At 41.4% G+C, this 14528-nt stretch overlaps 1 protein-coding gene across 1 annotated transcript; it reads left to right on the top strand.

Moving 5' to 3' along the window:
- Window positions 1–3545: 3545 nt before the first annotated feature.
- On the top strand, window positions 3546–9607 carry SNRPE (small nuclear ribonucleoprotein polypeptide E). The gene is made up of 5 exons (XM_035010261.1): window positions 3546–3729; window positions 4233–4259; window positions 5772–5834; window positions 7037–7115; window positions 9385–9607. The coding sequence occupies exons 1-5, from the start codon at window positions 3676–3678 to the stop codon at window positions 9438–9440; spliced, it is 279 nt and encodes a 92-aa protein (XP_034866152.1). The 5' UTR covers window positions 3546–3675; the 3' UTR covers window positions 9441–9607.
- The last annotated feature ends 4921 nt before the right edge of the window (window positions 9608–14528 follow it).

The raw sequence follows: 14528 nt of genomic DNA, 5'->3' as shown, positions 1-14528 counted from the left end.
TTTATTTATTTATTTATTTATTTATTTATTTATTTATTTATTTATTTTTAAAGATTTTATTTATTTGTCAGAGAGAGACAGAAAGAGAGGGAACACAAGCAGGGGGAGTGGCAGAGGGAGAAGCAGGCTTCCCTCCAAGCAGGGAGCCTGATGCGGGGCTCTATCCCAGGACCCTGGGATCATGACCTGAGTGGAAGGTAGACGCTTAACGACTGAGCCACCCAGGCGCCCCTGCCTTGTTATTTTAAACAATGCTGCAATGATTACATTATATCACACATGTAAGTTTACCTGTAGGATTGAATATCTAATAGTGCAGTTTAATAATTTCTACTTCCACCACTCTTCGATCTTTGTCTATGGCTTCTCAGTGTAGTTTAACGTGCATGCCTCATAATGAGTGAAGTTGGGCATCTTTTCATATGTTGGAAGACCATCTATATTTCCTTTACTATAAACTGATTGTTCACCCACCTCCATTGCCAATTTTTATTTCGGATCTTTGTGTCAGTTTGTGGCTGCAAGTTCTTTAACCTTTAACAGAGGTGGGCTCTCTTTTTCCAGCATTTGAATCTGGCCTGAGGTGTGAACTGTATACTAGTTCCAAGCCTGGCCTTTAAAAGGTACTGTTGGCTTCAGCTTTGGTTTTTTGGAGGCCTGGGCTACCATTTAAGAAAGCATCCTAGGGGTGCCTGGGTAGCTCAGTTGGTTAAGCATCTAACTCTTGATTTCGACTCAGGTCATGATCTCAGGGTCATGAGATTGAGCGCCCCCCCCCCCCACCGCCACCACCTCATTGGCTCCACACTGGGTGGATTCTCTCTCTTAAGATTCTCTCTCTCCCTCTGCCCCCCACCCCAACAGGCATGCGCTCACACTCTCTCTTTAAAAAAAAGAAAGAAAGCATCCTACTCTGCAAGAGAGACCAGGTGTGAGGCCCTGAGGCTGCACAGATGTGGAGACAGACCCAAGAGAGACCAGCTTTCCAAACACACACACCCCCCAAACCCTTAAATATGCCTTCTGGAGCAAAAAAAAATGCCCAACTGAGAGCTGCCCAAATTCTTGACTCACAAAATCATGAATTATAACAAAATAGTTGTTGTTGTTGTTCTAAGCTACCAAGTTTTGAAATATTTCTTTCACAGCAATAGAGACGAGAAAAGCATTTTTCTAAAGCTCTTTATATACTAGTAAAATTAGCCATTTGTGTTTGATGTGGTACAAACATACTTCTCCCTGATCTTTGACTCTGCTTACTGTGGTGGTGTTTTAGTCACCCAAAACTTTGTGTGATTTTTGCATAATTGAATTTATCACTTTTTCTTCTAAAAACCAGTGAGAGCATACACCTGAGGAAGAGACAATTGTTAAGAAGAAAGAGGCAATGTCTATGATTAAACTCGATAAACTAGCAAGAAGAAACTAAAAACTAAAGAAAACTGAAATATTCCCAAAGACTCAAAGGGAAATTTGAACAAATAGACATCAGGTAGTTTAAAAAAATTGATTCTAAGTTTTTCTCAAGTTTAATGTAATCACAGTAAAAATACCAAAAGGATTCTTTTAATTAGATAAGTTAATTCTAAAGTTTGTAAGAAAAATAAATAAGAACAGCTAAGAAAGTTCTACCGACTTCTAGTCCTACCAAATAAGGAAATATCATACAGGACTTTTAAGAGTGACACTGGTTCATAAATAGACACAAAGATCAATTGGGCAAAATATAAACTATACATATATACATACAGTTGTATATTATAAATGTGGCATTTTATTTTTTAAAAAAATTTTTTAAAGATTTTATTCATTTATTTATTTGACAGAGAGACACACAGTGAGAGAGGGAACACAAGCAGGGGGAGTGGGAGAGAGAGAAGCAGGCTTCCCATGGAGCAGGCAGCCGGATGTGGGGCTCGATCCCAGGACCCCGGGATCACGACCTAAGCCAAAGGCAGATGCTTAATGGACTGAGCCACCCAGGCGCCCTATAAATGTGCCATTTTAAATTAAATGGGGAACAATAGTTTTTTCTGTAAATGGTAATGGTAAAACTGAGTAGCCGTCTAGATATTATAAATTGTATCAGTTCTAGGATATACTGGGATAACATTTTAGATGGAAAAAGATTTAAATGTAAAAAAGCAAAATCACTTAAAAGAAAAAATAAGGGCACCTGGGTGGCTCAGCCAGTTAAGCATCCCACTCTTGATTTTGGCTCAGGTCATGATCTCAGGGTCTTGAGATAGACCCCTGCATCAGGCTCTGCGCTCAGCAGGGAGTCGGCTTGAGATTCTCTCTCTCCCTCTTTCTCTCTTTCTAAAATAAATAAATAAATCTTTAAAAATAAAGGAAAGAACAAATCTCATGAGTTTTATAATCAGATGACTGGTTATAGGTTATCAATCCCCAAAAGTTTAGGAATCATGACTTCAGAGATAGGAAATTGCAAGTGTAGCTAAGCATCTCTGCATCTGAAATGAGACAGGTATGATAGTTTCTTCCATCCATGCCACCTTTGAATTCAACTGATCCCCTGTTTACTTTGTGGACAACATAACCCCTATTTGGATTGTGCGGGGGGGGGGGGGGGGGCTTTTTATTTTAACAATTATCCCATGCAGTTTCTAGCTCTTTATATTTCAAAACTCACTTTCATATCCTTTGATCTCAACATTTGTATGAGGTCAGTATTAAAATCATCCTCAACAGAAGACCTCAGTTAAGCAAGTTATGGTTCTGCCACTTGCCCTGTCTCCTTGGAGGAATCCCTTCAACTCCGATCTTCAGTTTCTCCATCCGTAAAATGGGTATTCTGGTCAAATAACCATTTCGGCCAGGCCTCAAGCCACTGACAAAACCTAACAGATTCCAGCTCCTCCCTTCCAGCTGTGTTACCCTGGAAACGATGTGTTCCAACACGGAGGCCTTGCTGAGTCCACGCACATGCTGCTCCTTCACTGAAATCTCCAACCTCGCGACCAAAGACCCTGTCATCTCCATCTTGGTGACAACGAAGCCGAGACACGGGAAGGCTGAGAAACTTACCCCTTGGTCAAACACGCCGTTAGCGAGTTGAATTTGGGCCCAGCCATCAGATTTCAGGGCTTTCCCGCTAGCCAGGCCCTGTCGCCACCTTACAGTAACGCCCCACAAAGGAGACGGGAGTGGAATCGGCTACACAGCGAACCACAGCGCCTGGCTTTTGAATTCGGATTGTCTGTGGCTGTGAGGGCCAGGTGGGCCCCCCCCCCCCCGAACTGGGGCTTCTCGCCGCCATACCCTCTAGACGGCGATGCGTCCCACCATGCCTAAATTCCAGGGAAACAGGCAGTGTGACCACTCGACTGTTAAAGCCGACACAGAAAATGGAGCCGTGATGGCGCCGGAGTCCGCGCCGCTTCCCGCGGCGGCCACACAAGCGAAGCCCCTCGGCGCCTCCTCCCGTCTCCCTCCAGGTGGCGCTACAGGACCGACTCACGTTCTAAAGCGCACAGCCTCCTTCTGGCTTCCTTCAGGGGATATAGAGCACAGAGAAAAGCAACACCCATGCTAGAGAGGCATTTCCCAGGAGCCGCCCCAGGTCACCTCGCGGGCGCCATACACTTCCGCTTCCGGTTCTTTATTCCGGAAGTTGGTCTCTGAGGTAGCGCGCGGTCTTTGTCGGCTTCCACCATGGCGTACCGTGGCCAGGGCCAAAAAGTGCAGAAGGTGATGGTTCAGCCCATCGTATCCTACGCAGGATGTCAGGACTAGGAGGTTCGGACCAGAAAACGGGGGGCGAGGGAGCAGACCGAGAGCAGGCCTGAGGGAGCGGAGTGCGGACCCACATCCCATGAGCCCCCGGGGCGACCGTGGCCGGGAGAAAGCGCGGGTAGTTGAAGACCCGGTGGGAGGTGGGCTTGGGCCGACTCCTGCGGTGGGAAGTGCAGGCGTGGCGCGGATGAGCGAAAGGAAGACAGCTTTAATTAGGAACTGAGTGAAAGTGGGAGTCGTCGGTCTCGGGGAGGAGGAAGATGTCGGCACCAAGAAATTCCAGGAGAGAAAGAGTGGGCGGGGATTCCTTCAGGACCTTTCGGGAACCCCTAACCAGTGCCTAGCTGGACACTGTTCGTTGCATGGGCACCACACCTCGTGTTCAGAAAGCAAGGGCGAGATGGGGGTAGGATCGACCGGTGTCTGGGAGCATCGGCTACTCTGTGCGTGTATTTTTTCCTTAACCATTGGTACAGAACCTCATCTTCAGATACTTGCAAAATGTACGTAAGTTACCTGTTCTTTGTTGTTTTGTAATTCCTTTTTAAGTAAAACGTGAATTTATTTGGCTATTTGTGTCATCCTGTCTGATCAGCGTGTTCTAGAGTTAAAAATAGGTGGAACTGGGGAGCTTGGCCGGCTCAGTCGGTAGAGCAAGTGACTCTTTCTTGATCTTGGAGTCATGAGTTCGAGCCCCACGTTGCGTGGCGAGATAACTTTTAAAAATTAATAGTAAGCGGGCGCCTGGGTGGCTCAGTTGGTTAAGCGACTGCCTTCAGCTCAGGTCATGATCCCAGGGTCCTGGGATCGATTCCCGCATCGGGCTCCCTGCTCGGCGGGGAGCCTGCTTCTCCCTCTCCCACTCCCCCTGCTTGTGTTCCCTCTCTCGCTGTGTCTCTGTCAAATAAATAAAATAAAAAATCTTTAAAAAAAAAAAATTAGTAAGTGAAACTAGAGATTGGAGGGGTATTTGAGGGGAAGGGGCTCAGGGAAAACGCTAATGTCATGAAATGTCAACCCCAAGCATTGAAAGAATTATGTCATCATTACTTTGCAAGACCAAAATCACTAATTTCAAAATAATTACTGGCAGACATGACTGGTATTTGGGTACTTTTGTTGGTAGTAATTATGGCTAGAACATTGGAACCTCTCTCCTTTCTTTGCCCTGGGATGAAACATTGGAAGAAGAATCCTATCTACTTTAAACCACCTAGTAAGGTGGGAGGGGATGACTTAAATATAGAAAAGATGCCAAAAAAGGAAGAGGGGAGGGATAGGTTCGGAGGCTGTTGTGACAGCCTGCTTTCCTTTGGGGGGATTTTTAGCAACTCACCTTGTGAGGTGGTAGGGCAAAGTATTTAAATTAGTTTGGAAACAAAATGTAGTTTCTGTTACTCTGACAAATTTTAGTATGTGATAACATAGTTGGAAACAGATTAATTTCAAGCTATTGTAGTTTTTTTTTTTTTTTTAAGTAATCTCTACACCCAGCCTGGGGCTCCAACCCACAACCCCAAAATCAAGAGTCACACGCTTCACCAGCTGAGCCAGCCAGTTGCCCCAAGCCATTGTAATTTTTAATCACCAGATTTGAGGGTCCTTCCCCTGGTTGTTAAATGTGAGGGAAGCCAGGAACCTTAGAGAAAGCTGTTTTGAAGCTGGATTTTGCTATAGCAGATAAGAAAGAAGCCCTTGATCATTGGAAATTACTGCTTTGTGCTACAGTGTCAATTTGCAGTCTAAATGCATTGAGATGAGAAGCAGTAAGAAATATGATTGAGTCCCAAGATCACAGGAAAATTATTAACTTAGTCCCAATATAGCATTTATTGAGAATGTTTCTTGGCAAGTAATTAGTCTTGGTTATCAATTCTTGGATATGATTCAAGTAGTTAAAATTCTTGGCTTTTACTTTTTAAGGTTTTCTTTAGGAGCCATATTTCTTTATTGTTTGACCAGAGTGATTGGGTTTTGTTTATTTGTTTTTTTAACATAACAATGTTTTTTTTCAGAGATCTCGAATTCAGGTGTGGCTTTATGAGCAAGTGAACATGCGAATAGAGGGCTGTATCATTGTGAGTACCCAGGATGTTTTATCTCATAGCAGTTTGTTCACAGAAAACGATTTCACAAAAATGCCCAGCCAGAGCAGTGTACAAAAAGTCAAAGACCCAACCCAAGCAAAATTCTTCAGGGCCACTATCCTTGTCTCGTTGTTCTATTTGATGGCGGTTGGGTCATTCGTAAAAGAGGGAAAATTAATTTTTTAAAATTATTTAAGTAACAGTGTTAGTATTTGAAGGAGGGTACAAAAGAAATAAAATTAGAGTGGGGTGAAAATTAACGGTGTATTAGTTCTATATTAGGTGATACCTGAATAGAGCTGGGTGGGGTTAGTTAAATAAGATTTTCAGGATAGCAGAATACCCTAAATAATGTGTGTGTGGGGGGGGTATTTTAGAGACAGGGAGGTGGGGAGGGGCAGAGGGAGAGGTAGAGAAATTCAAGCTGAGTGCAGAGCCAGACTAGGGGCCTGATCAGATGACCAACTAACTGCGCCTCCCAGGCATCCCATCTCTAAATAATGTTTTAAGATTTTGTTTACTTATTTGAGAGCAAGAGAACGTGAATGCCCAAGTGGGCGGAGGAGCAGAGGTTGAGGAAGAAGCAGACTCCCCACTGAGCAGGGAGCCTGACATAGGGCTTGATCCCAGGACACCGAGATCATGACCTGAGCCAAAAGCAGACACTTAACTGACTGAGCCACCCAAGCGCCCCTAAGTAATGTTTTAAAGAAACATAAAATATGGCTGAAAAGTATTATGTTAGGACATTAGCACACTTTGATATTACCTTTAGATATTGTAGATTGCATCAATAATCTCCCCTTCCCTGTTTATGGGTAGAAAAATAAACGTTATGGGTAGTGGCAAGAGTGTTTTGTAAGGAACGTGGGAAGACTGGTGGCAGTGGAAGTTAATTCATATATGTACACACGTAACTATATTGGACAAGTTATAAAAGAAAGAGACCATGGCTCTTAGGCATAGCTAATCAAATCTTAAGTCCAAAAGGCTCCAGAGGTAATTTGTAGTACATTCTGGCTTTCTTGTTATTTAAAAAGAGGCTTTGGGAGGGAGGTGGTGTTTTAGCTTAAAAATCAGTGGAGAGGTGAGTTTCTGAAATTAGTTGGCATTTCTGTATCTAGGTTGGTGTATTCATCTGGAGTGGTTGGGTATGATTTTACTTGAAAATGACAGTTGGCTTATTTTTCTAGGGTTTTGATGAGTACATGAACCTCGTATTAGATGATGCCGAAGAGATTCATTCTAAAACAAAGTCAAGAAAACAACTGGGTAAGAATATAGATGGCCTTTGGGAATTGTGGAAATTTTTATTCACTTGCAGAATAGAATGAGTTGCAACTCAGTTCATGTTTAAATTTAGTTTGCACTTGAGAATTTGTGAGGGAGTAGTTCACTCTTGAAATTATCCTCTGCCACTTACAGCTAACCCCACTCCCATTTCTGCTTTTGTTTTTCCACTCAGACAGCTCTCACCAAGGTCACCAAAGACCCAAATGATGTTAAATCTAATGGTCAATATTAGTCCTCATCAAACTCTGAACAGCATTTGGCACTGTTGGCCACTCCCACCTTAAAACACTTTGTTCCCTTGGCTCTGTGGCACTATACTCAGATCGTCACTTTTCATTTCTGTTTATTCCTTTTCAGACTTTTGTATATTCGTTCTTTGAGACCCAGCCATTAAATGTTTTGAGTTGCTCCAGGCTTAGTTGTAGGTCCTCTTGTCATTCGGTGTTATTTACTAAGGCACTCAAGACTCTACCTTCAATTACCATCTGTATATTGGCCTCAGATTTATCTCTGTAGCCCTAGACCTCTCTGAGCCTATTCAACATTTCTGCCTGAATGTCTCAAAGACTCCTTAAAGTTAGCATGTCAGAAATCAAACTCACTTCCCACCCCTTACATTCTTTTGGAGCTATTTTAGTGTTTCCTACCTTACTGAATGGTACCAACCTCCATTCAGTTTACTGATTGATTTCTTTGTAACTACCTCATCCCCCTCCAGTTTGCTCTGCAGGCTGCAGTTACCTTTTAAAAGCACCAGTCTGACCTCGTCGTCCTTTTACTTGAAATCCTTCAGTGACTTCCTGTTGCTAGGAGGACAAGAAAATCTTTAATGCATTCTGCAAGGTTCTTCATGATCTGGCCTTTTTTCCCTCTGCTTGTTTTGTGGCACTCAGCTTCATTTTCTGAGTTTCATCCACATCGTGTTCTTTCAGTTCTTTGAATCTGCACATTTACCCCACTGTAAATCTTTGTATATGCTGTTTTCTGTCTTTAGGTCTCAAATGTCAAATATCAGGGTTTGGTTTGGTTTTACTGGGGTAGGGATGGGGGAGGCAGCATGTGCTGTGTTCTCCAAATTTATAGTAAAACACTCATTAGTGGGGTTATTTTATTAATGTCTCTCTCACTGGGCCAGATGCTCCTAAGTCCTTTCTTTTTTGGCTCTCTAATAAGCCTACTGCCTAATTCAGTGCCTGCCATGTAGTAGAAACTCAAAAATATTTAAATAATGAATGCAGTTTCTTAACCCAGTTAACAAAGGGTCTTTAGGATTCATGACTTCAACAAGACAAACTGAGTCCTTTCTTTTAAAATCCTATTCATTTGAAGTTTATTTAGATACTTTGTTTTTAATTGTTTAATGCCCCAGTTCACATTAGTACTTTTATCTGTGGTAGGCTTCAGGTGCCTCTTTTTTCCAAACCCTGAGGATTCTCTTGATCCTAAAGTGGATATGTGGAAAGTAGAATCTGAGAAGTGGTACGGTGTTTTGCTATGCTGCCTTCTGCTTAGGCTATTTTTGTGAAAGCTTGGATTTTCACATTTAAACTTGTCTTGCCAAGAAGGGCAAACTAGCCTTATTGACATCCTATTACTTATAGATCATTTGCAGTGTTGAATTCCCATGGTAGTATTTATCCTATAGAATAGATTAATATTACCTGTCGCAGAAGTCTCGGGAAGTGAAACCATTTAATCTATTGGGGTTGATGAGCATTTCTCAAACTAACTTTATATTTAATATAAATATTAAAAAATATTTATGGACATTCTCAGGAAAAAAGTATTCTCTGCTCAAGTAAGATTAGGAAATGTTGGGTAAAGCTCAAACAGGTTTATTAATTGCAGGATGGAGTCTTTAATATACTGAGAATTCTAAGAATGGTACTGCAGTATGCTGCATTTTTTTAGACTTGATACATAATCTGTTCCCCAACTTCTACAAACTCAGAGCAGTGTGGGATATGTTGGGGTAGATCTATTCATTTGACTTAGTCTATAGAAACTCTTTTTCATAAAATAACATTTCTCTACCTTCATTAGGTTATTGCTGGAAAAGTTCATAAGCTCTAATATCCACAGTCTTTCAATATATGGATATTTGAAAATCTTCACATACCTGCTCAAGAGAGAAAGCATTTTCAGAATTGCTTAAATATGATCCAAAATTCTGAGGCTAAATGGTGGTTACACACTTGTCTGAATGGCTATTAATAGCTTTTTTTCTTTTTTTAATTTTGTGTTGCAGGTCGGATCATGCTAAAAGGAGATAATATTACCCTGCTCCAGAGTGTCTCCAACTAGAAATGATCTGTGAAGTGAGAAATTCTTGAGAAGGCCATGTAGTTTGTTTTTTTAGATGTCCTTTGTTGTGAGTGTAGTTCTAAAACATTTGTTTGTGTTATTTTGATTACCTTTATGTTATTACCAGAGGACAATAAATGCGGTGGGATTGCTTTTATTTAAAAATTTACAGTGTTTCTTTCTGTCCAGTGGTAGAGACCGTTCACTCAGTGGCAGCTAAGTTTTCTGGAGGGTGGCAGTTGCCCTGGGCATTTGTTTTTCCAGAACCTGATGTATAGATTCTTCATGGCAAAGAGTAGGAATTCTACCTGACAGCTAAGCTCCTGATACTGGATGGTAGAGAAGAGGAGGTTACTGCACTAATACATGCCTTCAGCAGCAGTTCTCATTCCAGCTGCTGGGACACAAGACCTTTTGACCACAGTAGGCTGGACGTGCTAGATCAGCTTCTGTTTCTGCTTAGCACTCTCACAGTAACTCTCTGAGATCTCTGTGACTTCTTGTACCACTAAGATCACACTGTGAGAAGTGTTTGGGTATAAGCAAAGAATAAAGTGCCCTAAAAGTACATGTAAAATGAGTTCTGTTAACAGTTACCAGAATGGAGACTTGGTGAGATTGGTAATCTGAAAAAGACCACAAGCAGTGCTGCTAAATTGTTAGCAGAGTAATAGTATGTTAGTTGGAGCAATATCTGCAACACCTGCCTCTTAATCTTAATCTAAAGATGTTGGTGCCTCCCCCAGTAATTGCTTACGTCCTAATTGAATTATGTGAACAGATCTTCCCCAGTTCCTTAGGGTGGTTCTAGTTTGGGGCGCCTGGCTAGCTCAGTCAGTAGAATGTGCGACTCTTGATCTTGGGGTCATGAGTTTGAGCCCCATATTGGGTGTAGGGATTACTTACATAAACTTTAAAAAAAGATCTCAGGGCAGTTCTAGTTAGAATTCTGGTAAGTGATTATTGAGCATCTGCTGTTACACAGGTTCCAAGTCTAATAAATGCAGTGAAACAGACTGGCAAACAAATTGTTTCAGTTCCATGTGCTTAAGTGCTATTTAAATTAGAACTTGAAAGATGAATAAGGCCTGCCTTAAATTTTGGTAGTGGGCATTATTAAGGGTGGGTGAAGAGGGAACAAGAATTCTAGTTCCTGCTTTTCCAAGTGCCTGTGAGGAAGGTGGAGAACTTTCATTTAAACTAAGTAAAATAAACCCTTCATGAGATAGAGGGGACTTGTAGGTAAGTGTAGAAATTCATCCAGCTCAGAAGTTGGCATTCTAGCTGTTCCTCTCCTATTTGAACCTGTGCCTTTCTGGTCACATTTTGGAAATAAAGGGCTACTTTAGCTCTTTTAACGTAGTTGAGTTTGAAATGCATTGAACCTGCTGCAGCATGCAAAGAAAACCTTGAGCAGCAGAGGGAGTTGCAGCCCTGGACTGCTTTAGCCTTTCTAGTAAAAGCTTTTTCAGAGCAAAGGCCTCCCTGCAGCTTTCTTGGCACCAAAATAGCTGGGAAGAAGGATAAAAGCTGGAGCAGTATAATCCCTAAGAAAACCTGCTGGCTGCTTTTCCATTTCCCTGTGTGGCCTTTTTGACCTGGCTGCCCTGTGTAAGCAAAGCTGTGCCTGCTGTGGCTTATTCTCAATGGATCAAGACATGGAAGGTTCTATTTTTGACAGAGCAAACGATGATAGAAATAAGGTACAGTGAACTCTTACAATTGAGCTCTGCATTTAGAAATCTCTGCTTGCTTTCCTCCCTTACTGGAGCCTGTGGTGTTTGCTTTTTAAGTTGTACTTTTCCACAATCTGTAGATCTTTTTTCCAACCAGAATTTGTATTATAGGAGGCGTTGCTCTCTGCTTCATTAAGGTTATTAAAAAATGCTGCTGGGAAGCTGCTCTTGTTGGCAGCCCTTGGTATGTGAGCAATTATTTTTCTGGAATGGCTGTTGGTTTCTGAGGGGGTCTTGCTAACCACCCACTAACTCTCTTGTAACATTCTTGAAGTGGGGGTGGGAAGAGAATAAGGCTCTGAAAAAGTTAAGTGCTGGTGCAGGCCTGGTGTTTTAGTAGTAGTAGATAGGGAAGAAGAAGGGTAAGAATAGTTTGAAAACCCTAGGATTTTGTATTTGCAGGCACCAGCTGTTGTCATTGTATCACATTTGTTAGTTTCAGGATTAGATAGTGGATCTTCGTCTAATTTGGATTTAGGCATTATTGGCTAATAAGTGTCATGGGCAGTTCCTGGGCTAAAGCCTAATAGGCAGCATCTCCTCTTAACTGGATGACACCAGGAGCTTTTCCTTAATTACTCCTTTTAGAACTAATAGTAATAACCTATTTATGGTGTGCTTTTGTGAGGAGATATGTTTGGTAACTTTCCTTAAAGTGGCATTAGAACTTAAGTCTGGGGGCACCTGGGTGGCTCAGTCGTTAAGCGTCTGCCTTTGGCTCAGGTCATGATGCCAGGGTCCTGGGATCGAGCCCCGCATTGGGCTCCCTGCTCGGCGGGAAGCCTGCTTCTCCCTCCCCCACTCCCCCTGCTTGTGTTCCCTCTCTCGCTGTGTCTCTCTCTGTCAAATAAATAAAAAATCTAAAAAAAAAAAAAAACTTAAGTCTGTTGTACCTAGAGTTTAAATTTTATCCACTAAACTTTTTTTTTTTAAGATTTTATTTATTTATTTGACAGAGATAGCGAAAGAGGGAACATAGCAGAGGGAGTGGGAAAGGGAGAAGCAGGCTTCCCACGGAGCAGGGAGCCCGATACGGGGCTTGATCCCAGGACCCTGGCATCATGACCTGAGCCGAAGGCAGACGCTTAACGACTGAGCCACCCAGGCTCTGTCCCCTATCCACTAAACTTTTTAAAAATTGAATTTAAAAATCCTAGCTTAGTGTATGCTTTTTTTTTTTTAAGATTTATTTGAGAGAGAGAAAACACAAGTGGGGAGAGAGGGGAGGGAGAGAGAGAATCTCAAGCAGACTCCCACTGAGCTTGGAGCCTGACCCATGAGATCATGACCTGAGCCAAAATCTTGAGTCAGATGCTTAACTGACTGAGCCACCCAGGCGCCCCACTTAGTGCATGTTTATAATTAAAATGCCAATAGTACAGAAAGATATAAAGTAAAAAACAGAAGTCGTTCTTTTCCCCATCAGTATTCTCTATATATAACTATCTATTAGGAGTTAGGCCGTTAATCTTCTAAGCTCTTTACAGGTATATATAATTTGGTTTGTTTCTCAATATGATATTTTTATTCAAAATTTTTTTAATTTCAGTTTTTGGTAAAATTGTACAGCTCAGTAATGTTAAGTACATTCACATTGTTTTGCAAACAGTCTGTAGCACTTTTTTATCTTGCAAAATTGAAAGTACCCATTCAACAACTTCCCAATCCTTCCCAGCCCCTGGCAAACATTCTATTTTGTTTCTATGAGTTTGATCTAGATACCTCATATAAATGGAACCATAAAATATTTGTCTTTTTGTGATGGACTTTTTTCACTTAGCATAATGTTCTCATGGTTCATCCATGTTGTAGACTGTCATAATTTCCTTCCTCTCTTTTTAAGGCTGAATAATATTTTATTGTATGTTTATAAAACACATTTTGTTTATGCATGGAACTGTCAGTAGATATTTGGGTTACCTTCACCTTTTGGCTGTCATGAGTAATGCACTTTAAGACCCTGTTTTCAATTGAGTGTATACCCACATATTTTTTGTTTTGTTTTAAAGAGGTGGGGGGCGGGTAGAGAGAGGAAGAGAGAGAATCTTAAGCAGGCTCCAGGCCCAATGCAGAGCCTGACATGGTGCTCGATCTCACAACCCTGAGATCATGGCCTGAGCAGAAATCAAGTCGGACGCTTAACTGGAGCCACCCAGGTGCCTGACCCCAAAAAGGTTTTTTTGAGGAACTGTCTTACCGTTTCTATGAACAAAGGTATACAAATATCTCTTCGAGACCCTACTTTCAGTTTTTTTGAGAGCATATACCCGAAGTCTTTTTGAGGAACCATCGTAGAGTTTTCCACAGTAGCTACACCATTTCACATTCTCATCAATAGTGCACAAGGGTTCCAGTTTCTCTACATCCTTGGTAAAACTTACTTTCTACTTTTTTTTTTTTTTTGAGATTATTTATTATATTTGACAGAGGATAGCAAGAGCAGGAACACAAGCAGGGGGAGTGGGAGAGGGAGAAGCAGGCTTCCCGCCAAGCAGGGAGCCCAACACAGGGCTCGATCCCAAGGCCCTGGGATCACGACAGGAACCAAAGACAGATGCTCAACAACTGAGCAACCCAGGCACCCCTATTTTCTACTTTTGATAGCAACTATCCCAATGGTTTTGAGGTGATGTCCCATTGTGGTTTTGATTTGCATTTCCATAATGGTTAGTGGTGGTAAGTGTCTCTTGATATGTTTTTTGATCATTTATCTCTTTGAAGAAATGTCTGTTGTAAGTCCTTTGCCCATTTTGAAACAGGTTACTTCTTTGCTTTTGAGCTGAAGGAGTTCTTTACACGGTCTGGATATTAACCCCTTATCAGATAAACAATTCGTAAATATCTTTTCCTGTTCTATAGATTGTTTTTTCGCTCTGTTGATTATGTCTTGATGGACTCCGTTTTTAATTTTGATGTAACCTAGCTTATCTATTTTTACTTTTGTTGCCTGTGCATTGGTGTCATAGGTAAGTTTTACTTATGTATGCATACTCCCTGAAGCTTGACTCTTATCAAAAAACTTGGACATACTTCCATGTTAAACAGCTGTGATGTATTCCATTGTATGGGCCTCTCAATTTAAGTAATCACCTGTTGTATTAGTGGATATTTTAGGCTGTTTCCAGATTTTTGCTGTTAAAAAGAATTTTGTGCTGAACATCTTCATGCCTGTTTTTGTCCACTTACGTATGTCTGTGAGTTGAATTCTTAGAAGTAGAATTGCAAGATCGAAAGATATGCACATTAAAAATAATTCTATAGGAAAAAAAATAATTCTGTAGGTACTTCTAAATTGCCTTCTGTAGTATATATCAGAAAATTGTTTTCTTCATGCCAGCCAACTATCAAGCAG

This window comes from Mirounga leonina, unplaced genomic scaffold (assembly GCF_011800145.1).
Source record: "Mirounga leonina isolate KUSES-001 unplaced genomic scaffold, KU_Mleo_1.0 Mir_154, whole genome shotgun sequence".
NCBI classification, from domain to species: domain Eukaryota; kingdom Metazoa; phylum Chordata; class Mammalia; order Carnivora; family Phocidae; genus Mirounga; species Mirounga leonina.
Note: the sequence above shows the minus strand (reverse complement) of the source record. Positions and strands in the feature narration are given on the sequence as shown.

Coding starts and splice junctions, on each gene's coding strand:
- SNRPE (XM_035010261.1), top strand. CDS start 3,676: ATGGCGTACCGTGGCCAGGGCCAAAAAGTGCAGAAGGTGATGGTTCAG. Junction 5,835..7,036: donor GAATAGAGGGCTGTATCATT/GTGAGTACCCAG, acceptor TTATTTTTCTAG/GGTTTTGATGAGTACATGAA. Junction 7,116..9,384: donor AAAGTCAAGAAAACAACTGG/GTAAGAATATAG, acceptor TTTGTGTTGCAG/GTCGGATCATGCTAAAAGGA.